This window comes from Vulpes lagopus, chromosome 3 (genome assembly GCF_018345385.1).
Source record: "Vulpes lagopus strain Blue_001 chromosome 3, ASM1834538v1, whole genome shotgun sequence".
Classification (NCBI taxonomy): domain Eukaryota; kingdom Metazoa; phylum Chordata; class Mammalia; order Carnivora; family Canidae; genus Vulpes; species Vulpes lagopus.
The window spans coordinates 90,389,678-90,414,818 of NC_054826.1; the positions used below are offsets into that span (position 1 = coordinate 90,389,678).

At 46.0% G+C, this 25,141-nt stretch overlaps 2 protein-coding genes across 3 annotated transcripts in view; both read left to right on the top strand.

Annotated features, from left to right (window-relative positions):
- CALN1 (calneuron 1) overlaps positions 1-25,141 on the top strand; it is a 521,841-nt gene that overhangs the window by 251,957 nt on the left and 244,743 nt on the right. For both annotated transcript variants that reach the window (XM_041750714.1, XM_041750713.1), the window contains one exon: positions 21,393-21,536. In XM_041750714.1, the coding sequence (XP_041606648.1) occupies positions 21,393-21,536 (144 nt within the window). The remainder of the gene's footprint in view (positions 1-21,392; positions 21,537-25,141) is intronic.
- On the top strand, positions 11,240-11,704 carry LOC121488266 (nucleoside diphosphate kinase A-like). Its single transcript, XM_041750715.1, has one exon. The coding sequence runs from the start codon at positions 11,249-11,251 to the stop codon at positions 11,702-11,704; it is 456 nt and encodes a 151-aa protein (XP_041606649.1). The 5' UTR covers positions 11,240-11,248.

Below are 25,141 nucleotides of genomic sequence, written 5' to 3' on the forward strand. Positions count from 1 at the left end.
CCAGCTTGTAACTGGCTATGCAGTTGCTAGGCAGGCACTGTCTACACAGGATGCAGAAACATTCACTGTGGGGATACCTTTCATATAAAAAATTTCCAGCAACCTATGTACCCATCAGCTGGAGATGGGAGTATTATATAGTAGTTTAAACAATCTCAAGTTGTATGGATCAGCGAGTGTGGATAAATATGTGCGTATATGTGTGTTTGTATTCATTATATTATGTATGCATGCCCGGCACTCCCCCACCCCACACACATATACGTTTCTTCAGAATGCAGATGAAAAAGTCAAAGACAGGAATTAGAACTGATGTCATGATAGCGGTTACAGTTGGAGGGAAGGAGAAGAAATGGAAAAGTGATCTATGAGGGGCATCAAGATAGTGCTTGTAAATTATACTTCTATGAAGCCATGAAGACATCTAAAGTAAATATAGTGTCATATATAGACTTGATAAGGGGCCGAATTAGGTAAACACATGCTTACTATAATATTCTCTTCTCTAGGTCCCCATGTTTGAAATCTTCTATGATAAGAGGTAAAGATTTTTTAAAACATGAATGGGAATGATCAGTACTAAATCCAAGAGTATCATTTTATCTGTGGAGTGAGGGAAATAGGATCAGGGAGAGAGATAGAGGGAGTACCATTTGAATGTGTGATCTCTGACTTCTGTTTTCCTAAAAAAAATTTATCAAAATTGCAAAATGTTAGGATCTGACTTAGTTTAGTTGTGGGTTTACAGGGGTTCCCTTACAGCATTCTCTAGACTTTTCTGCATTTTTAAAAACCCGTGCCATAGAAGTGAGAAAATAAGTTTCTAATTCCCTGGACAGGAAGGAAGTAATGGAATTTATAGCATGTATGGCATGTTAACTTTGGAAAGCAGAGCCTGAGGCAAGGCTTAAGTGCTAATGTCTCTGGGGAGGAACAAGCCCAGGGCAACAGAATGAGGATAAAGAAAGGTGAGAGAGGGAAGGATGAGAAGTAAACAAAAAGTGATGCATTGCTATATTGGTCACACCATTTTATGAGGCCTTAGCTATGCAGCATGTGTCCACATAGGCTATACAGAAACACTGTCTGGGGACGGTCCACTGAAGAGAGGAATGGAGAGGGAATCCATTTCCTAACTCTCTCCTTCTCTGTTTTGTCAAAACTGACTTTTCAGGAAGTTAATGTTCATTTTACTTCTGGAGTGTGTCATCTTGCCACCGGCCACTTCTGGAGTGTGTCATCCACTGGCCACCGCTAGGGAGGCAAGATTGCATACAGAGTGTGGTGCTTCATCCAAGTTAGGAACGGTGAGGGAGCAAGAGACCCTGGCAGTGGCCTCAGGCCTTGGGGCCATCTGGCCCTGAAGGAGTCTGTTTGTAGTTCCCATGCTGGCAAGGGCTACAGCACAGCAAGTGGCCAGGCGTATGCAAGACAGATGAGGTTGAGGGAACCGGAGGAGTCCTAGTAAATGAGTCTGAAACAAATGGAATGGGTCACCTCTTTTGACGGAAACACGAGAGAACACAAGGATAAATTTTGTAGTAGGCAAGCTTGTATGGGAGAAGGGCTGAGGAACTGATAAGCTCTTTCTTTTCTGAGGTGCCCGTGGAGGACTACATTATTCACTGAAGTTTTGGGGGTGGATTTGGGAAGTGGGATTGGGAGTTTGGGGAGAATCGGGAGGACTTGAATAGAGGCAAGGGGAAAGGATCGTGTCTGGTTACAGAAGTGCACAGGCTCCTTGGGATGCCACTTCTAGTTGGGTTGAGTGGGAAAAGAAGACTTGGGAAGGCTGGTGGTCTGGAGAAGCGCTGGGGGTGATGGTTTTAGAAGTCTGAAGAGCAGCTGGATGGGAGTGACACTTGGAAAATATGAGGTTGTGGTACAAGAGGGAAATTTTAGAGCTTAAGATTCAGAGTTGGAGCTATGTTGGGCAAGGATGAGGATCAGAATGTGGCCGTGGTTGAATAGAGTGGGGGTAGATGGAGGGAAGCAGTGGTTAAGGATATGGAGGTCACTTAGAATAGCAACAGAAGTCTGGAAATGGAGCAAGATTGTTGTTCTGAGATATGGCAGAAGTATAAAGGCATGAAGAGGAATGATTAGTAAATTTAGCTCAGCTCTGCACTGGAAGACCAATGCGAATGATGAGGAACTGTTTCAATGTTGAGTCACCAAGGGACGCCAATTAACAAACGGGGTCAGCCATTTTGTCATTGACACTAAACTGAATCATCACCATATAATCTTGAATCCAATTACCATCCACGTGTAAAGATCTTATGCACTTTCCTACTGCAAAATTAGTTTCCTCCCATGAGCCCCCTGCACCCTTCCCACCATGCATCCCCCCACTTCATGCATCCCCGCACCCCCCAGCTTTCTTAAGTTGTGGGTATTGGAACTTGGATCATCTAGTACTCTTGTGTCTGTCTGGGTTGGTGTCTCTCTTTCCCCCTGCCCCCTCATGAGTGCTTGCAGGGCAGGGCCACATCTCACCCTGCATCAGATCCCCACCTAGCCTGGTCCCTGATGACCCATGGGTGCTCTGCACATTGTAGGGAGAGGGCTGTAGCAGCAGCAGGCAACTGCGGACCATGGGTCACTTTCTGTTTGATGGTTGAGATGAGCTCTTTGATGAAGTCATTTCCTGGTTTCTGCCTTTTCAAACACTTATTTTTATTTATTTATTCATGAGAGACAGAGGGGCAGAAACACAGGCAGAGGGAGAAGCAGGCTCCATGCAGGAGCCTCGATTTAACCAAATTTCTGTTAATGGGTATTTGAATTGATTCAGATCCCTTTAATTTTTGGTGTTTTATTACGGAAAATTCAAGTGTAATGTACTCCCATGGGGACCCATCACCCAGCTTTAACTTTGGACCAGGTTGTTTTATCTGTACCCCACCTGCCAACCTTCCTCCTCCCTATATGTTTTTAAAGCAAATGCCAGACATTACATCATTTCATCTGTTATTATTTGAGTGTAGATTTCTAGAAGAAAGGACTTAAAAAACATTAATATCACACCTACTGTGATTGACAGTAATTCCTTATTACCATTAGATCTGATCTTTAAACAAATATCTAAGTAACGATGCAACCAATGGCATGGCTCACACTTCGTTTCATATGTGTGTGCATATGTACCAGTAGGGTAGTGTCTAGAGGTAGGACCGTTGTTCTGTTCTGTGTGGTCTGTTTTTAATAGAAGTGAAATTGCCATTCTGCACTTCAAAGAGACTGCTAATTTGAAGTCCTATCCCCAGTGTTTAGAGGGCCAGCTTCCCACAACTTTATCTACACAGTGTCCTTGCAAACTGCTTGAGCTTTACCTGCCTCCCAGGGAAATGTACAGATGCCATTTTGCTCTGCATTTTACTTTGCGTTTACTTTACATATCTCTCATCATGAGCTGGGTTGAACATTATTTTAAGAGCCATTTGTAATTCCTTTCTCAGAAACCATCTGCTCGTATTCTCTGAAGATTTTTGTTTTGGTCTGTTGGCCTTTCTCTTATTGATAGACATAAGAGCTTTTTCAACATACAGGAAATGGGCTCCTTATTTGTAATATGTGTTGTAAGTATTTTCACCTTTTTTTTCTGGTCTTTGACGTAACTTGCTATAGTTTTTTGTTGTGAAGAATCTTTTAATTTCTTAAAAGCTTTTAAAAATCAGGTAGAGTTATCAATCTTTTATTTTATAGCTTTTGGTATTTGTTCCCTACTTAGTACAGCCTTCTATCTGTCCTGAGATCACATAAAAATTCCTGTTTTTTTATTACAAATTATGACTTCATTTTATATATTTAACCTTTGATTCTTCTGGAATTTATTTTTGATGTAAACCTTTTGATTCTCCTGGAATTTGTTTTGGTGTAAAGTGTGGAGTATGGTTTTATTCTTATGTTTTTTTTCAGGTATCTGCTTAGTTGTCCTGACATCATTTATTGAATCCACCTTTTCACAGTATTTGAAATGTCACTCTTGTCTCATACACTGAATTTCTGTAGTAATCCAGACCAATTTCTGATCTTCCTACTCTTTTCAACCGAATGGCTTATTGTCCTATATTTAGTAATTACCTATTGTTTGTGGTTTCTCATTTTTATTATTAAAAATAAGGCTGTATACATCTCTTTGTGGATGAATCTTTGTACACACCTCTTTTAGGATATTTTCCTATAAAGGAAATTGCTGTGCCTAAAGGTATAAATGCCTTAAAATATCTTTATTATGGAAATAGTCAAACATACTGAAAAAGAGAGGATGGTATAGACCTTTGAGTAGCCATCACCGTGCTTCAGTGACTTTTAACATTTTACTTATTCTATTTCATCTATCGCCTCTGCCCCCAAGCATTTTTGTCCTGGAGTATTTTAAAGCAAAGCGCAGACATCGTATCATTTCATCCATAATCACATCGGTGTGTCTCTCGAACTTAAATCAGCATACTTCTCTAGTATGATTATCTCAAAAGTATCCATATCATATTCGATCTCATCAGGATTCAAACAGGTCCAGATTTTTAAGACTTTTGTAATTACTGCCCTGATTGCCCTGCCCAGAGACTATGCCAGTTTATGTGGCTGCCAGCGCACGGGAGACTTGCTCTTTACCTTATATCCTCCACAGCTCTGGGCACATCATCAAACAAATCCTGCTGACCTTCCAGGTGCTGTAGCCAGAAACCTTGCAGCTCTCCTGCCTCCCTTCCTTCTCTCACATCCCATACCTTACTTTTCAGGGTATTCTGCTGGCTTTACCTTTAAAACCATCCATAACCTGATCACTCCTCCCTCATCTCTTGTATCCTTCTCTCACCAGGACCTTGGCACCTGCCTCTGTGCTTCTCTGCGATTCTCTAGAGTGTGTTCATGCAGCAGCTAGAGGCATCTTTTTTTTTTTAATTGAGGTATAATTGACATATAAGATTATATTAGTTTCAGGGATGCCTGGGGGACTCAGTGGTTGAGGCTCTGCCTTTGGCCCAGGGCGTGATCCTGGAGACCACGGATCGAGTCCCACATCAGGCTCCCTGCATGGAGCCTGCTTGTCCCTCTGCCTCTCTATCTCTCTCCCTCTCTAGGTCTCTCTCATGAATGTATAAATAAATTATTTTAAAAAATACTTTAAAAAATTATATTAGCTTCAGATGTATGACATAATGATTCACATTTGTGTATATTGCAAGATGATCACAGTAGTCTAGTTAATATCCATCACAACACATAGTCACAAAATTTATTTTCTTGCTTTAAAGATCTACACTCTAGCAACTTTCAGACGTGAATACAATGTTATTAACTGTGGTCATGCTCTATGTTGCATCCCTATGCCATTTATTTTATAAATGGAAGTTTGCACCATTTTTTAAACATTTTTAAAAAGATTTATTTATTTGAGAGAGAGAGAGTGGAGAGTAGGGGGAGGGTCAGAGGGAGAGAGAAATCCTCAAGCAGCCCCCTCACTGATCTCAAAGCCTGACGTGGGGCTCGATCCCAGGACCCTGAGATCATGACCTGAGCTGAAATCAAGCGTCGCCGCTTACCCGACTGAGCCACCCAGGTGCCGCTGGAAGTTTGTACCTTCGGCCACTGTCACTTATCTTGTTCACCTTGCCACTCTTCCCACCTCTGGCAACCACCAGTCTGTTCTCTGTCACTGTGAGTTCCAGTTTTGTTTTTGAATTCCAAAACAAAGTGAAATTACATGTTATTTGTCTTTATGTGACTTGCTTCACTTAGCATAAGGCCCTCAAGCTCCATCTAAGTCATTGCACATGGCAAGATTCCGTTCTTTTTTATGGCTGCGTAATATTCCATTGCATATGTACACCCCACATCTTTGTTATCCATTCACTCATACATGGGACACTTAGCTTGCTTCTGTGTCTTGGCTGGTGTGCATAACGCTGCAGTGAACATGAGGGGCATATATCTTTTTGAGTCAGTGTTTTCATTTTCTTTGGATAAATACCCAGAAATGGGATTGCTGGATCATATGGTAGTTCTATTTTTAATTTATTGAGGAACCTCCATGCTGTTTTCCACAGTGGCTTCACCAATTTACACTCCCGCCCACAGTGCGCAGGGGCTTCCTTTACTCCACAGCCTCGCCAACACTTGTTATTTTGTGTGTTGGTGATGATAATAGCCATTCTGACAGGTGGGAGGTGACACCTCATTGTGGTTTTGATTTGCATTTTCTTGGTGATTGGTGATGTTAAGCACCTTTTTATGTGCATGTTGGCCATCCGTATGTCTTCCTTGGGCAGAGGCATCCTTTTAACACACAAATGAGACCATGGCATTCATTTGCTCAGCAATCTGCCGTGGCTCCCATCTCAGAGTAAAGCCCAAAGTGCTGACGGTGGCCTACAAAGCCCTACCCCATCTGCCTTCCCACCCTTGTCTCTCCCCTGTCACCACCTCCTTCTTTTCCCCCCTCACTCACTCTACCGCACCCAGGTCACTTGGCCTTCTTTTGTTGTCCAATTTATAATTTTAATTCCCTTCATTTTTAAATTTCAGAACTAGATTTGGATAGATGTGTAATGTACAGTCGTAACTTAATATGTTCCAAGTTCTCAACTGATTAGTGCAGCCCTGTAAATTAAGTCTTCCATCTTTTTCTCCATGGGTAGAAATGTTGCCTTCATCATGCTGTTTACCTCAGTGATCCAGAAGTCCACGTGGACATGTGTGGCACCTCGGCTTCCTCCCAACGGGTTCGCAGGTTCTTCAGGGGTGATCAGGAATGGTGTGTGTGTGTGTGTGTGTGTGTGTGTGCACGTGCGTGCACTTGTATTTCTGGAATAGTTGGCTTACTCTCTTATGACTCACTTAGGATTCAGTTTCTGAATAGAATTCCTCAAGCAATCCCACCCTCCACCCACCCCCCCCACCTCTTCTGAGCTGCCCTTATCTTACTGGAGGGCTGGCTGAGGTCAGTTTGCCTCAGCTGATTTTGGTGTTATTTCTCACACTGGAGCCATTGTGAGGCTTTGAAAATAGTCTTTTCAGAGGTGCAGACTCATTTTGATAGAGAACCAGCATGTTAAAACAAAATGAGAGAGTTGGCAATTTTAAGCAAATAAATTGCTTCCTATCGATAATGGGATATTTATGCAGCCTGCAGTGGAGAGCAATTTCTTTCGTATCCAGGCCCTTTATCAGTGATCAGGACAGCTGAATGCAGTAGGAAGTGATGTGGCCAGGAGCTGATGGGAAGACTGCTGTGTGGGAACTCGGGGAGCTGTGGGAGTGAGCTGCCCTATGGCCCTACCCCGAATGGCTGTGTGTCGGACCACACCTCCTGCACCTGTGCTTTGCCTTCACTAGGGGAGCTTGGGCTCATGTCGTCTCCATTTCACCTGGCTGCTGCTCTTTTTCCTTTCCTTTCCTTTCCCTTTCTCTCTCTCTTTCTCTCTCTCTCTCTCTCTCTCTCTTTCTTTCTTTCTTTCTTTTTCTTTCTTTCTTCTTTTCCTTCCTTCCTTCCTTTTTTTTTTTTTGGTAAAGATTTTATTTATTTATTCATGAGAGACACAGAGAGAGAGAGCTAGAGACATAGGCAGAGGGAGAAGCAGACTCCCTGTGGGGAGCCGGTGGAGGACTCAATCCCCGGACTCTGGGATCATGACCTGAGCTGAAGTCAGATGCTCAACTGCTGAGCCCCCTGGCACCCCACTTGGCTGCCTTTCTTGAAGCAGCAAGCACAGGGATTGCTCGGTGGAGAAGCGGGAAACAAGACAATCCCAATACTGGAGCCGTGCTGGACATGGACATCAATTCAGGGGCAACAGGGAGAGTCTAGGACCAGCTCGGGAGGCTGCTAGGGGGGAGTCTGATGTGGTGATGTGCTTAGTGCCAGAGAATAATAATGAGACAGTGGCTGTCCTGGGGAAGCCAAGACATGGCACAGGTCAGGGCTTCTCCGAATATGGGTCCTGAACCATCTGTGCATAGTGAGATCCATTTAGTGACCTGGGGTGTGCGTCAAAAAGAAGAAAGAAATAGAATAGAAAGCACCAGAGCATGTCCCACACTGAAAGGGTGTGTGCTATTTCAGGAAGTGTGCGTTCAAAGAGGTAGAAAATGAAGCTTTGAGGTGCAGACTCTGGGGCTGGAAGACCTGGGTTCAGATCACTGCCCTGACACAACCACGTGGCCTCGGGTGAAGGATAATGACACAACCTGCCTCGTGAGGTGTCATGAGGAATAAATGAGCTAATATTTCAAGAGTGCTTAGACCAGTGCCTGGTACATACTGAGCAGGTGATCAATGTTAGCTGTGACACAGTGGTTGGAACCAGAAGAGATTGCTGGGAGTTGATCATTTGTTACCTATACAAAAGCAATTTTACATGGTTCAACCTGGTACACACACACACACACACACACACACACACACACACCTTCTGCAAGTACTACAGCGACATTATGCATCTGTCATGATGTGCAGTGCGTCTCATACTGTGGGTTGGAATAAAAAGACTGTGTGCTCTGCTGGCTTTCCCTGGCAAGGGAGTGGATATGAGGCATCAGTTTTCATAACCAAGTGTGATAGTTTTGTAGAGCTTTTGCTCTGGGGGAGCCCATGGCATTCTCTTCCCTTCCTTGTCATTTCAGGCTGGAGAGGTGTGCTGGGCTCCTGAGAGCTCCCCTTTACCGAGTTGTGCATCCAGAAGAGCCCATCTCCTGTTCAACCCTGGCCTCCTTCCTGGCTTTTCTTGAGTCCCGTGTACCGGGCTGTCCAGAGTCTTCTCTCTCTCCGTGAACCGACACAATGAAAACAAAGCTGTACTGCCTTTAAAAATAATCCTTTTCTCATTAAAAAACAACAGCAGTAAGAGTCCCTCACATTTTTTTGGGCTTACTGGTTGGCCTCCTGTTGTAAAGTTATGTTCTGTTTTCCAGCCTAGGAGAGATGACAGAAGTTAGGAGAAGGACTCGGTGTTGAGAATGATAGCCTGCAGGAGTCCAAGAAAGTCCAACTTCCAGCCACTAAGGTGCCCTCCCGCCCCTTCCCTTTGGCTCCATGTGGATGCCTCCTCTTCCCAGTTGGGTGGCCTCTCCACTCTTCTACTTTGGTTTCCCAAGACATGGTCTTCAGCATCTAGGACAGTGCCTGACACACAGAGGGTGCCCAAGAAATATGTGTTGGATTGAAGTGAGCTGAACAGATATTTCCCTTCTCAAGAGAATTCCTGAGACCCTTGGGGAGGGGAGGGGAGGGGAGGGGGCGCGGGGCACTCCTGAGAGGTCGTCTCCTTTTCTCCACTCAGGTTGCTTCTGGTTTATTTCTGGAACTTGGATCTTATTCTTCTGGCTTCCACATTGATGCTAAATCCACAAAATGATTTTGTTTTCTCAGATGTTAATTAGTCTCTGATCTCAGGATATTAACGTTCATGGCACACGAACAGCATGACTTAGTGAAAAATTAATTGTATTAATGATTAGCATGTTGTACACAGATAAATTCCACTCGATTTGCTGCTTGCAATATTGCCTTATGTGCCCAATGATCCGGGGCCTTCTTTCTATTTTAGGCTATTTGCCTCTTTTTCACTGATAAGGTGCTTATTGCTGTGTGAGAAATGTCCCCTTCTGTGCAGAGGCACCAGACTTGTCCCCGTGAAGCTGTTCCATCTGCTGGGCCCTGGAGATGTCCTGGCTCCTCCTGCAACAAACTGCCCGGCACCCTGCCCGAGGCGCCATCCCAGTCTGGAGTGGGGAGCACAGCTCTCCCCGCACCCCCCGCCCTCCTTCTCCTGGCAGGGGAGCCCTCTTCCCCTCTGAGTATAGGCAGTGTGTGTGTGTGTGTGTGTGTGTGTGTGTGTGTGTGTGTACACGCATGCACATGCATGTTCCTGGGCGCCTCCTTTGGGCCAGGCTGAGTGTGAGGTTTACTCAAAGTCTGTGATTACCCTGCAGGTCTTTCTAGACGATATCTGAATTGTCTTCCTCCCCTTGCCACCCTTGTTTATGAACATCTGGATCTTGAACTTGAGGAGTGGATTCCTCTCTAAGTGATAGCTGGATGAAAGGTATATCTCATAGGAGATTGGGATTCTCTGCATAAAAATGGTGTGAAATGGAGGATGGTGATAACTGCCTTTTGGGGAGTGTGATACTGTGATAAAATAGGAAATTATATTTGATCTTCTTGCCTGGTTGTGGGAGCTCCTAAAACCCTGGGAACCTCTGCAGTGGTCAGTGTCTTTTCTCTGCTAATGAGATGACCGGTGGCTGGTGTCCTTGGATAGTTTCAGGGTGGGGGCTGGTTGCCAAAAAGACTAAAGTATTATTAGAGGGTGGAGCTTTTAGCCCCACCCCAACTTCCGGGGAGAGGAGAGGGCTAGAGATTGAGTTCTGTTATCAGTGGCCAGTGATGTACTCAGCCATGCTCATGTCATGGAACCGCCATAAAAACCATAGAGGACAGGGATCCCTGGGTGGCACAGTGGTTTGGCGCTTGCCTTTGGCCCAGGGCGCGATCCTGGAGACCCGGGATCGAATCCCACATCAGGCTCCCGGTGCATGGAGCCTGTTTCTCCCTCTGCCTATGTCTCTGCCTCTCTCTCTGTCTCTCTGTGACTATCATAAATAAATAAAAATTAAAAAAAAAACCATAGAGGACAATGTCCAGAGAGCTCTGGGGCTGGTGAACACATGGAGGTGCTGGGAGGGTTGTGCCCAGAAAGGGTATGGACACTTCACGCCCCCTGCACCCCTTCTGTTCCTTGTCTTGGGCATCTCTTCCATGTGACTGTTCCCGAGTTGGATCCCTTAAAATAAACCAGTAAGTGTAAGGGAAGAGCTTTCCTGAGTTCTGTGAGGCATGCTAGCAAATTATCAAATCCATGGTGGGTTTGGAGGAACCCCAGACTTTATAGCCAGACAGGCAGAGAATGGGCGGATGCACTGGCAGCTGGTGTCTGAGGTGAGGAGAGTTTTGTGGGACCTAACCCATAGGGTCTGCACTGACTGTGAGTAGCTAGTACCAAAAGTGGATGAAATCACTGGACACTGGCTTGGTATCCAAGGAGTTGGAGAATTAGTTGGTGTGGGACCCCCTGCCCCCGGTCCCAACCCAGACCGCCCCCTGCCAGTTGGTGTCACAAGTGTCATGAGTAGAAATGGATACTGGTGGGCAACTTGGCAAAATGTATGAAGGGCCTTAAAAATGTTCCTGCCCGGGCGGCACCAGAAGTAGTTGCGGCGGTAGCAGCTGGAAAGGACCATGACCAGCAGTGAATGCACCTTCATTGCCATCAAGCCTGATGGAGTCCAGCGCAACCTCGTGGGAGAGATCATCAAGCGTTTCGAGCAAAAGGCATCCTGCCTCATTGCCATGAAATTAATCCAGGCTTCTGAAGACCTTCTCAAAGAGCACTATATTGACCTGAAGGACCTTCCATTCTTTGCTGGCCTGATGAAGTACATGCAGTCAGGGCCCGTGGTTGCCATAGTGTGGGAGGGCCTGAATGTGGTGAAGACAGGCCGAGTGATGCTCGGGGAGACCAACCCTGCGGACTCCAAACCTGGGACCATCTGTGGGGACTTTTGCATCCAAGTTGGCAGAAAGATTATCCATGGCAGCGATTCTGTGGAGAGTGCGGAGAAGGAGATTGGCTTGTTCCAGCCTGAAGAGCTGGTGGATTACAAGAGCTGTGCTCAGAACTGGATTTATGAGTGACAAGTGATCAGGGAGCAGACCTCAGTGGTTTGCCCATTCCATTCCCTCTCCCTCCCATGAGGGGCCAGGCTCTTGCAAATTCAGTTATTTTTGAGAACTTCCTTATAACCTGGAGGGGACCTCTTGGAACTGGGAGTGCTCCCTGTACAGTATTATGGGCTGCCATCAGATTAAAATGTTTCATTCCCCCCCCCAAAAAAAAATGTTTCTGCCCTTTGACCTAGGATTTCCATTCTGAGATATTATCTTAAGGGAGGGATCATCAAAACACATGCAAATTTCCCTACAAAGACTACTGTGGCAGTGTTGCTTAAAAGTGGAAGTGATCTAAAAAAAAAAAAAAAAAAAGTGGAAGTGATCTAAAAGTCCCAGACTAGGAGTTTGGGGGACTCAGTTGGGCTATAGGCATATTATGGAACATGATGTAGCCATCAGAAATGATGTTTTATTTTTTATTTTATTTTTATTTATTCATGAGCGACCCAGAGAGAGAGAGGCAGAGACATAAGCAGAGGGAGAAGCAGGCTCCATGTAGGAAGCCCAATGTGGGACTTGATGCCGGGGCTCCAGGACGCCCTGAGCCAAAGGCAGATAGACGCTCAACCACTGAGCCACCCAGGTGCTCCCAGAAATGATTTTTTAAAGACTAATAACACAGAAGATAAAAATGATTGTATGCTAAATGGAAAAAGTATATATAAAGCTTTAGAGAGTGCAGAATCCAAATTTAATTAAGAATATTTGTATCTAAAGAGTTTGGAATAAAATGCCCTAATACGTTTGTTTTTTTTTTTTCTAATATGTTAAACATGGTGATTGCTGACTGGAGAATTATATTATTTCTTTTCTTTATACATTTTGGGGACATTTTTCATAAGCATACGTTAATGTGTAACCTGCAAAATGTTGCCTTCCTGGGCGGGTCCAGCTCTGGTGTTTGGACCCCAGAGGCCAGGTGCAGAACCCCTCGAGACAGAACACTTCCCTCCCTCTCTCTCCACTCAGCCTGTCTTTTTGTCTGAAGACCCTCCAGCCATTCTCACTCTCATACATACTCACATCTAATTTAATGATTTTCCTTCCAACCCTGCCTGGAACATTGTGTCCCACATGGGGTGCCCCTGGCCGGGATGGCCTTTCATTGTTAGCAGCTGGTCTAATCTGCTTTGTTCTTGTACTGTTGGGGAATTACCCATCCACTAAGCAACCGGGCATGCTAACATCAGTTCAGCTTTATGTGCCCAGGTGTAAAATTTGGGGGCTCTGTCCTTGCCCTTAACCCTTAGAAATGCCCCCAACTTTATGGCTGCCTGGTGCTACCCAATTTTAGGAAAGAAATGATTATTTTTCCTGTCCTGGGATCCTAAGTCTTTGTCTAATCTCACCACCTAGTAAGTTAGTTACTAAGATGCTTTTCTTTCTGAATGCTGGAGAGGGAAGCAGTTGGCTTTGCTTTTAAATTCGAGGTGCCTTTGGGCCATGAGGTAATGAAAAAGGCCTGAGATATCCAGTATGAGCAGCCCCTCACTGGCCCACCAGCTTTCAGTGTTGAGTCTTCAAAGTTTTTCAACACTGCCCCTTGTCTGCTCCCAGGGTTACCAGTGACTCAGGGTAGATCTGGCGCCAGGGAACGTACAGGAGCCCTACTCCACTCTGGATGCTAACCTTAAATCACAGAGACAATTATGCTGTCTGGGAGGATGGTGACTTCCGCCAGCCATATCTGTCCTTTTGCAAGTGCCTCCCAACAGGGGCCTTGCCTGTAACCAGGAACCTGGACCCAAAGAATGCATCCCTTATGCCCCCTTGCCCATGCTGTGCCCTTGCTGGAAAACCCTCTTTGTCGCATTGACTACAATTCTCAGCCTCCTTCCAGGTTCTCCTAAGGCTCACCTTGCTTTGTTCGGGACAAGTTATGCTCAAGACTGAGATTGCTTTTGTCAGTAATTTATTTGGGTTCACTGTGGGAATAATAATAATAATAATAATAATATTTTATAAGCTAATAGCACACAGGGTAATGTCTCCTAATAAGCCAATGAAGAGATAGCATACTTCAAGCTAGTAACAGATTGATTATGCTATCGTTCAGGCAAAGGGGGAGATGAAAGAAATAAAGTTCAAATTTAGTTGGAGGTGTACCCTTCTATGAGTTGGTTCTCAGTAGAGTCAGCCTTCTAACTAAGAGCTGGATATCAGGTGCCAGCTTACGTGGTTCACTGCTGGGGCACGTAGCTAGCAGGTGACGGTATGTGTGTTGGCAGGTAAGGCAGGCTGCTCTGAAGCTTATTATTCCAGGGACTGTTACATGGCTTGTACCACTGCCTATGAGGGGAAGACTTGCCAAGGCAGAAACAGATGTCCCTTCTCTTCCTGAGACTGTTACATGGTTTAAATACCACCACCAAGCAAGAGTAGCTTGGCAATGGCAGGAGCAAGTGTCTCAAGATCTTTGGAGAGCCGCTTAGATGCAGCAAAGGGTAGCCTCACCCAGACCAAATCCTCTCAAGGTACTAGTCACACCTCTTGATTTTTAAAATGGAAAAGTCCACCGCGTGATGGACACCATTGCCATTACCATGGTGTCAAGGATGCAACAGTCCTTTCGACTTCAGGTATAAGAGTTGGAGGAAGAAGGTCCCTATATCCAACTTCAAAACAATTTCATCAAAATAAATTACTCAAAACAAATTCAAACAACAAACTTTGCCTAAACAAGCTTGCAAGACATGGATTTGAAATCCTAACAATTCAGTAGGCAACACGTCTCCTTCCTGTATATTTCTAGGTGTTTTCTGTTTCAACTTCTCTCTCCTATCTCCTGGGCATCGTCTTATTTCTCAAGTAAAACTTATATCCTTTACGCCTCCTTTGTGAACCATGATTCCACTTACACAGATAAATGAACAGAGAAATACAGAAATGCCTCTAGGGCTGGGACCCCTCATCCTGGGGCTCTCCTGTGTTCCACTATAGCATTCATTACTGTCTAAGTCTATGGAAGAAGCATAATGAAAGAGCACTTGTTGAGATGGATGCAGTCAGGGTTCACACAGCAAATAACCTGGCCGTGAGGCTCCTTTAGCCCCCTGAAGACAGTACCAAGAAAAATCCAGCTCCATAAAGTGCATTACACAGAGCAGTGCTGAGCCCCACCCTGCCCCATCTAGGTGGCCGTCCCCCAGTCAGTGTTATTCAATGCAGGGACGCTTCTGATCCCTCCTCCCCCCACACAAAGATCCTCCTTGGGGCCCCGTCCCCCTGGCCCTTGGAGCCCTCACCCCTGCGTTCCCTAATTATTGAAACCAATTAGTTGTATTTGCAGACTGATTGAGTAGAATTAAATTGGAGCTCGCTCACACTAAAGCTCACACTGGGATTAAACCAGCATTTTATATGCAATTATGGTCATTCTGTTCCCATTTTCCATTTTGATTGTATACTTAGCATTCCTGTCAGCAATAGGTAGTCCCTTATTTCCAAATGCTCACCACATCTGGCTGCCTGGTGTCTCTCAGTGCCCTGTACGCTGTGTGGTCAGAATGCCCCTTCCCTTTCCTCTCTGAAAGAAAAAGAAAAGTCACATGGCCCCAACCAGCAGCTCCATGTTGCTGAGCTCAGACTCCTCATCTTCTCATAGACTCTCCGGTGAGGCCTCCAGGTGAGGGCTCTGCTTTTCACCTCTTAGCCAACCAGATGCTAGAACCCTCCATTTAAAAAGCAGTCTGATCCGGGGGCACCTGGGTAGCTCAGTCGGTTAAACGTCTAACTCCTGATTTCGTCTGAGGTCATAATCTCAGTGTTATGGGATTGAGCCCAGCGTCACATTCCATGCCCAGTACAGAGTCTGCTTGTCCCTCTCCCTCTGCTCCTCCTCCTGCTTGTGTTCTCTCTCTCTCTCTCAATAAATAAATAAAATCTTAAAAAAAAAAAATCAATCTGGTTTCTTTTTTCTTTCTTTCGTTCTTTCTCTCTTTCTTTCTTTTCTTTTTTCTCTTTTCTTTTCTTTTCTTTCTTTTCTTTTCTTCTTTCTTCTTTCTTCTCTTTCTTTCTTAATTTATAACCACTGAGGGCTCCCTATGGCCTACAGCAAGGGTTTACAAACTAACTATAAAAGGCTGAAGTATGACTATTTCAGGCCTTGTAGGCCAAACCATCGCTGTCAGAACTTCTCAATTTTATTCATGTAGTACCAAAGCAGTAGACAGTAGACAAGAGTCACAGACAGTGCGTAGATGAGTAAGCATGGATGCATTCCAAAAAAACTTTATTTTCAAAGGAGGTGGTGGGCCAGATTTGGCCACTGGCCATCATTTGCCAACCAGTAGTGTGCAGAGTAAAGCTCGGCTCCCAAGGCCCTTTGCAGTCTTGCCCTGGTGCACTTTTTCCCCTCATCTCTTACTGTCAGGAGATTATGGTGTTAACTTTCACAGAGTTGTCTCTCTCATAATGGAAGGACATCCTTGGGGTTTTGTGTAGATTTGTATTATTGCTCTTGTCATTCTCTGGTATGAATATCCTGTCACCTCTCTGTTTGTCAGACTGGAATATAAGTTTCTCATAGCTTGGAAAGTTTCTTTTGCTACCTAACTGTCCTAGCACAGCATATGGCATACAAGAAGTGAACAGCAACTCTTCATTGAATGAATGGCCATATGAATCATCTCGAAAGATTCGTCTTTCACAGAGAAGGCAGAGGTCCTTCTAGATCTCTTTGGTCATTGACTCGGTCCCTGTCCTCTTAATTCTTCTAAATAAAAATCTGGAGGTTCTTATCTTGTATTTTCTGGTGCACTTCTGTTGGTATTCAATAATTGCCTTGCTGAACTGCATGTCTCCAGTTCTGCCATTTCTCAAAGACATGTATCAACAGAACACACCTTGCTCATTAATAGAGCCATTGCTTCTTGTGCTTAGAACCCACATTCTTCCTAAAGACACATCTCTTTAGAGACTAAACAGATTCCGCATCTAATGGGGTTGAGATAGGAAAGGCTGTTGTTCCTCATTACCGATTGGAGTTTGCAAATTAGCACTGTGAGTTTCAGCCTATTCTTTAAGGCCAGAACATTAGGCAAAGAATATTGACTCTGGCTGGTGTCTGGTGTCTGGTTTTCATCTGATGCGCCCTTTACTGAGCGGCCTGCCCGACAAGCCTGTTCTATGTGAGAGCCCTGCCTCTGGCACTGTTCCCGGCCAAACTGACGATATCCCCAGGGAGTGTCATGGAACTTAGGAGGTCCTGTGTTGGGATGCAGGTGGTACCGGTGGTGGCTTTGATAGTTTTAAGAAAACACACTTGCTGGTGTAGTGAGAAGTTGATCTCCTGGGAACCTAGAGCATTTTGATTTCTAGTCCAGGCCTTGCTTGGCTCCAGAACACCAGGGAGGAGAGGTGCAGACCCCTGTGGGAATTCAGACTTTGGTTCTGGGAGATTCCATATGCAGAGTGCGGACTCCTGTTGTCAGAAGGTGTGTCTCACGATGCTTCCTTTCATGCTCCACAAAATGGCAGCTAGGCAGGCTCTCATCACCATCGCCGTTGCCCCTTCTGCAGCCTGCAGAGGAATCTTGGAGGTGACGGAACCGCCTTGCTGGTGCCCGATCTGAGCATGAAATTGACTTAAAGACCAAAAGCACAGCATGCTTATGTAACTCTGAAGCACTGGGGACTGTAGCCCAGAGAGAGAATAAATTCCAGTGAAAAGCACACCACATTACTGGGTTGTTCCTAAAACCTGATCTGTGGTCGCCACTTCCCAAGGACGTGGAGAGGGGCCAGGGCCCCTCCGTCTTGCCAGCAGGCTGCCTATAGCCATAGGCAGGGGGATCCGGCCTGCTTCCGTCTCTCCGCTGGTTTTATGGGCATATTTCTCACACCCTGTTCTATTAAAAATAAAAATAAAATGAGGCACACATCACATGTCTCCGGCTGCAAGACCCATTTCCTTCTAATAAGCTTCTTATTTGCCTGGGCTTCCCTACCCTGGAAAAATTAAATCCCCAGAGGCTCCTATTATGGATTTCTAGTGTTTTTTTCTTTTTTTTTTTTTCTTCCCTCCTATCTGTTATTTTGCCTTTTTTTTTTTTTTTTTTAAGATTTTATTTATTTATTCATGAGAGACACAGAGAAGCAGGGACACAGGCAGAGGAAGAAGCAGGCTTCTTGCAAGAAGCCTGATGTGGGACTTGACCCCCAGGACCCCAGAATCACGCCCTGAGCCAAAGGCGGATGCTCAACCACTGAGCCACCCAGGCACCCCTTCTATCTGTTATTTTGAAAGAAAATGAAATTAGGGGGCTTTGTCTGCTTCTGTTTGCATGTGCATGCGCACACACACGTACACACTCTACCTGGGAGCCAGGAGCAGAAATTCTGGGCAAACAGGGAAGTACAGCTTTGTCCCACTTACCTGGGGCCACAGAAAACAGAACTCTGAGTTGATCTGTACCTGTGCTGTGCTGTCTTGGGCTTGAGCAGGGCCGGCCTGACTACTTACCGCAGACAGCAAACCATGGGAGTTTGAAGCCTTAACGGAGCACGTACCTTCACGGCAGGGCAGTTTCGGGATGGTCTCTGTCTGCTTCCAGCAGCCCAGGGGTGAGGTGACCTCGGAGTAGCCCAGGTAGTGAGGTGGGGGCTGGGGGGCATGCCCATACAGTCCAAGTTCACGAAGATCCTTGATCAGGCCTCTGGAGTATCCACTGTAAGGATACAGGCTTGTTCATTTGTGGATGTAGGGCATGCAGGGGGATCACAGGAATGAGCCTGTCACCAGGTCGACAGAAAGGGATCGCCCAGTCAGAGTGATCGTAACAGCTGGGGAGCTCAGGATTGAGTCAGAGGGATGGGGAGCTGAAATGTGCCTCTGGAAAGGAGACTAAGGGGCGGAGCTCAGCATGCAGCTGACCATCCGGATGGCCCACCTGGGACCCTGGCCTCTTTGACTCCAGGTTGGGCCCCGTCATCAGCTGACATTTTCTCCTGTTGCATGGTATGTGCTGGATCCGAAGTAAACTCCTATTATAGAGGCTAGGAGGAGATCTAACCCCACCCATTTTTCAGATGGGGAGATGGAGGCGGAGGGAGAAGCCTGTCCCGGTTCAGGCAGGGCCAGACTGACTTCCTTATGGGCTGACTCCCACCTGAGGGGACCCTGCATCTGCATCCTCCTGCCCTCGGCATCTGGGTTCCGGTCATGGAGGCTGTGGTCTCCACCCCACTGTCCTCGAGTGCTGTGTGCCCTGACCTCAAGCAGAGCAGTGGCTCTAAGTTCTTTCCGGGCCACCTGGGACTTGGTAGGAAAACATATGGCCGCCTTAGGGAGTGTTGGGCATGTTTCATTGGTGAGAAAAGCCTGAAAGTGCAGACAAACCCCTTGATTCAGAATTTGGACCAGACTGAAATTTTTTTCTTTATCCTCAATGGAAAAAAGAGGGGTGTTTGAACAGTAGATTAATAGGGTATGAAAGAGAACACAGGCTTCCTGTTCTTCTCTTAAACACTTTAACAATGTCCACAGATCCCCAGAAAAAGTCTGGAAGGACTGTAGGGATCCTCGTGGCCAACCCAGCTCATTTTACACATGAACAATCCGAGGCCTCAGGGTTTGGCCGTGGACCTAATTAGCTAATGCGCCTGGCCAGGAGCCTAGGGTCCCGGCTCACAGGCTGGTCTTCTGTCTGCTGGAGCCCACACTTAGTCTCAGAAAGCATGCAGCGTGCAAAATTAGTATTGATAGCAAATTTGCTACTAATATGTGATCCTTACTCAAACCCATCCTTCAGAGTGTGGGTGGGAGTACAAACAGGAACGAAGCCGATGAAGAAAGACTGTGATTCCTGCACCAAATCATCGTTATCTTTAGATGGGACAGGCTGATGTCCTGTGAAAGGAATGAATGACCCACCAAACTGTAGCAGAAAGGGAGAGAACATTGGCCAGGGTGGGCAAAGACATTTTTTGTGGACTGCACAGTCCCTAACTCTCAGCCTTGAAGGATGACAGGATTCAGGCAGGTAAAGGAAGGCAAGGTGTTTTGGGTGGGAGCCCTGGATGGGATACTGCAGCAGTCTGAAAATTGGGCCCCAGAAATATCAGGTCCTCATTCTTGGAAACTGAAAATATTTCCTTGGAAAAAAAGGCTTTTGCAGGTATTATGTTGAGGGTCCTGAGATGGAGAACTTATCTAGGATTATCTGGGTGGGTCCTAAATGCCATCACAAGTGTCCTTATAAGTGGGAGGAAGATCACAGACAAACGAGGAAAAGGCGATGTGGCCACAAAGGCAGAGACTGGCATGACCTGGCCACAAGCCACAAAATGCCGGCAGCCACCAAAGCTGGAAGAGGCAAGGGACAGATTCTTGCCCTAGGAGAGCACAGCTCTGTCCCCACCTTGATTTTGGGCCAGTGACCCTGATTTCGTACTTTTGCTTCCAGATTGTGAGAGAATACATTTCTGTTGTTTTAAGTTACAACGTTTGCAGTGATTTGTCACAGCAGCCCCAGGAAATCAAATGGGAAGGGACAAAGCTTGTTTGGGTCAGGGAGTGGTTTAAGGTGTTTACTGGGACACAGATTATTTCAAGAAGCAGTAGGTAAATGGGTTAGGGCCCGTGTCTTGTATGAGTTTCCAGAGTTCCTGTCCTTCCTTCCCAACTGGAATGTAGGGCTCTGGAGGAGAACTGTGAGGCCCAACGGATTGTTGTTGGTTCTCTGAGGGAATTACTCTTTGCTCCTCAGGTACATACAGTCAATACATGTTGAGTAGCATGATGAATGTTGGCAACCTGAGCTTGCACTGGGTTTATTGATGAAAAGTCAAAGCTAGCCACATCTGGTGCTCAGATAGCATTGATGAACCTGTCATCTTCAGACTCTGATCTCGAATTCCCCACGCCGTGTCTTGCGGCCGTGTGATGTGTTAGGAAATGCTCGGCCAACCTAGAACTGACGGGCCTCGGGGGCTCTGGAGGGAGAATGCAGAACGACCCAGGTTGAGGTCAGAGGATGGGTGATCCCCTGCCGAGTGGAATGGCCTTATTGATAGCAGAGGCAAATCCACTGCAGGCCTGGAATGTGATTAAAGATGCCTTTTGAGCTTTTATGACACTCTTATCGATCTGAGGTTGTTTATAGCCGCAAAACAGCTGTAAATTAGAGGATGAAATAAAAACAGCAGGATACGTAACTCCTATCTTCCTACTAGGTTAAAAAAGCCTTCTGCGCAGCTCCAACAGCAGCAGGGAGCTGAGATACGAGTCTGCGGAGGGGAGCTGTGTTCTCCTTTCTGGCGGACGAAGGGCCCAAGGGGCAGCTCTGTCCTCACAGCTGAAACCTGCTTGCTCCTGCTCAGGAAGTGTCCTCGGCGTACATGGGTCTCCGCTGGGACCACTGTCAAATTGTGCGCTGACCGTGCTGTTTTAGGATGCTCAGGGGTGGTTTTCTTTTTTCCTTTCCCTTCCTTTCCTTATTTCTCATTTCCTTTGCTCTTTGCTCTGCCTTTTTTCCCTTTCCTCCCCCTTTCTTTCCTTTTGTTCCTCTTGTGGCCACTCTTTTATCTGCTTAAAGGGTTTTGACCTATTAGTATTTGTAAAGCAGTGAGGAGCGTTCAATATAGGATCACCAATAAATTCAATGCAAAAGACCAAGCCATGTGACCCCGGACTTTCTTTGCTTTCCCCTAGAGATTCGAGAGGCCTTTCGGGTTCTGGACCGAGACGGGAATGGCTTCATCTCCAAGCAGGAGCTGGGAATGGCCATGCGCTCTTTGGGGTACATGCCGAGCGAGGTGGAGCTGGCCATCATCATGCAGCGCCTGGACATGGACGGTGAGCTCGGGGTACACAGCGTGCCCCCTGAGATGAGCCAGGCTCATCGGCGAGACCTTGGTTTTAAAGGGTCTTGCACTTGGGCCCCAAAAGCTTGGTTTCATGTGTTGGTTTACATATGAGGGCTGGCTCGGGGTTTTTCAAACAACACTCCATGCAGTCCCAGGGGCCTGCAGGGGTGGTTCTGGGGCCGCCGAGGGAGGAGGGTGAGGAAGGAGGGCTGACCGGCGGAACAGCCAGGACAGATCTTTCCATCTGCCCTCCCTCCCTTTTAAAATAGCTTCACAGAGGTAGAATCCACATCCCCTAAAACTCACCCATTTAAACTGTGTGATTCATCGGCTTTTAGTGTATTCACAGATTTGGGGACCCAACACCATAATCAATTTTAGAGCACTGTCACCACTTCAAAAAGAAACTACCTTTGAGCTGCCCCCTCTCATCTCTGTACCCCTCAGCCCTAGACGACCACTAATCTACTATCTGTCTCTCTGGACATTTCATATCAATGGAATCCTACGCTGTGTGGTCCTTTGTGACTGGCTGCTTTTACTCAGCATAATGTTTGCAAGATTTATCCCTATTCTAGCATGGATTTGTACTTTGTTTTTTTTATGGCCAAATCATATGCCATTGTATGTGTATAATAACAGCTTCTCCGCTCTGTGATTTACTTACTGGGTTTCTGTATACAACCTTGCTGGGGAAGAGGGTTTCACTGTGTTTTAAAAATTCTAGAAAGTGACACATTACCTCTTTCAGATTCTTTCCTGCTCCAAAACCTTGAGGCTGCTCCAAATCAGCTGTGACCCTCCTGACATTTAGATTTTGCCCTGGCTGAAGATCCAAGAAAAAACCCCTTATTTTTGTTTTTTTCAACACACCCTCTCTCCCTCCAAAGAGCAGCTTGATCCCAGGCCTAAGGGGTCCAGAGTGGTGGGCATTAGACTTTCAGGTAGAGCATGAAGTATACAAGTGAAAAACAGGAAGCAGGGCATAGGGTCAGGAAGTCCCTTGGAGGAGAGACCATGGTAGGGAGATGTTTGCTTGGCCTGCAGCTGATTGGAAGACACAGCTTTCTCCTGTTATCTTGCTGGAATTGCTGGAAGGATGATAACAAGGGTGACCATATGGTGAATGAACTCCAGCATCAACCACCAAGTGCAGCTGTGGGCATTTATTTTCTGGTTCAGGAAAGAGATGTTTCATCAGGGGTGTTCAGCCCCAGCCTTGTCTTTACCACTGATTGATTGTGACTCACCGGTGTCTTTGCAGGCCTGATTTGACCTTGCTTTATATTTAGCTGCTTGCTTTAGATATTTCTGAAAAGCTGGAGCAAAGCACATATCGTGTAGCAAAATCTGTTTTCCATTGACCCCCATCATCATTTCTGAGACACATTTCCAGAAAAAGTTTCCTCCTTAAAAGAATAGAAATCTTGGGATCCCTGGGTGGCGCAGCGGTTTGGCGCCTGCCTTTGGCCCAGGGCGCGATCCTGGAGACCCGGGATCGAATCCCACATCAGGCTCCCAGTGCATGGAGCCTGCTTCTCCCTCTGCCTGTGTCTCTGCCTCTCTCTCTCTCTCTCTCTCTCTCTCTCTCTCTCTCTGACTATCATAAATAAATAAAAATTTTTTTAAAAAAAATAAATAAATAAAAAATAAAAGAATAGAAATCTTAATCTATACTTCTGTTTATGGGACAAAGATTCTGTGCTTTTGATTCTCTGCCCACAACTCCTATGACAAAATCTAGTCAAATGGACTACAAGCAAATAGAATTAGCAACATTTAATGAAAACGAGTCAGTCCTTTGTGTGTGAGTTATTCCTATGAAATCGAAGGGTCTTCATTAAGGTCAAACCTAGTGCTTTGTGTATTTACTCATTGGACTTCAGCTCACAGGGAGTTTTTATGTTGTTGCACATCTTTCCTGAATCCCTGAGGTCTTGGGGATCTTGTGTGTCCAAGGGACCCAGCAGGACTCAGGCAAAGCTTCATCCATATAGGATTCAGTTTAAGAGCTTCCAAGTTCCACCAACTTATTTACAACTTATCATACCCAGCTACCCATGCCAAAGGCAGAACTTACCAGAACTTAAAAGGACTTGGCAATTTTCTTGTAGACAACTTCTCATAGTTCCTTTAACAAAAACCTCCAGTTTAAAAAAAAAAAAAAAAAAGTTGAGGTCATTGGCTGCTTCACCTGATGGTGATACCATCAGGTGAAAACACATTTCTTTACTTTTGAAGTGCAGCTTCTTTGAGGTTTGGCTTTGTTGTCTACAGAAGATTTAATACCGAACACGTGAAGACAGCTGCGATGTAGGTAGAAGGAATTGCCTATCCGGCTGGTTTATTAATTGCCAAAGTGTAAAAATTGCTAAGTGAGAGACGCCCAGTCTGGGGCTGAAGTGTGTGTCTTTTAAGAATTCTGTCAATGATGCTGGTAAGTGGGATTTCTAGGGTACTGCATCCCAGATATGGATGGACTGTGTCTCAGTGTCTTTCTCTTAATGAATCTTTTGAGCTTCTGTTAAAAAAAAAAAAGTCCTAATTATATCCTTCCTTTCTAGCTTCTGTAGCTGGGAGTTCTCCACAGAGATTTGGCCTTACTGAATTAAGCTATTCTTCGGCATGAAACTTGTGGAATGGCAGAAATTTTAGGGGAGTACTGCCCCTAAAATGGGGTGTTTGGGCTGGAGCTTGGGATTCTTAGCTGTAAGATGACGGTGCCTCCGGGCCCACAGACCCTGGTGTCCAGGGGCAGCGGGAGAGGTGGTGGTGCCTCCATCCATCCCAGCTGGCTGTGATTAGGAGCAGGTCTGGCCCACACACCGATCTGCTCTTTCTGGGGTCCCTATTGGTTTGCCCGACGGTGAGGTCATATCTTCGGCATGAGGCCCAGCTGGAATAGCCTGAGTGTGTCTGTGCAACCGAAGTTGACACATGAGGCTTTCATTAGGTGGTTCCTTGGGAGTGGGGTGCCTGGCCGGCTGAGCATGTAATAGTAACCTCCCTGGATTAGGGAGCTCGGCGGGATTTCCTGGACATGGAGCCCGCAGGAGCCAGACAGTTGCAGTCTGTGTGTAGAGCTGGTTTTCCAGAGGACACAATGGGAGGCAGCTGGAGGGTCTGGGATGGCTCTGTTGGCCTGTGGCCAGTTTGCCTTGAGTGCTGGGACTCTGTGCGTGTGTGTGCACACACGCATGTGCACTCTATGGGCAGATCTGCTTCCAGTTAAATAAACAGAAAACCAGAACGTGTGCCCTATGCCTGCTGCTTCCTCATCATCTCTTGACTGCAAAAGTTCTTTCTTGTAACTTTTAACTCAATTGCACACCCGCTGGTGCTTGGGGTTCTTCTCCCCTTTTCCGGCCTCTGCCGCTCAGGTGAATTTTGCCCTAACAGCAGTTGAGAGTCAGGATTCACCTTTCCTGGGTGCTGTTTGCCAGGATCTCTCCCTCAGCCCAGAATCTGGAAGCCTGCAGCCCTGTCAATCAGGCTTGTGGGGAGTGGACTTTATTCCGGAGCACCTCAGTACTGGTTATGTCCCATCGTGGGAAGAATTAACAAAATAGCCAAAAAAAGTGTCTGTGAAGCTGA

What these genes read in the sequence shown, in the direction of transcription:
- LOC121488266 (XM_041750715.1), top strand. Translation starts at nt 11,249, where the DNA reads ATGACCAGCAGTGAATGCACCTTCATTGCCATCAAGCCTGATGGAGTC.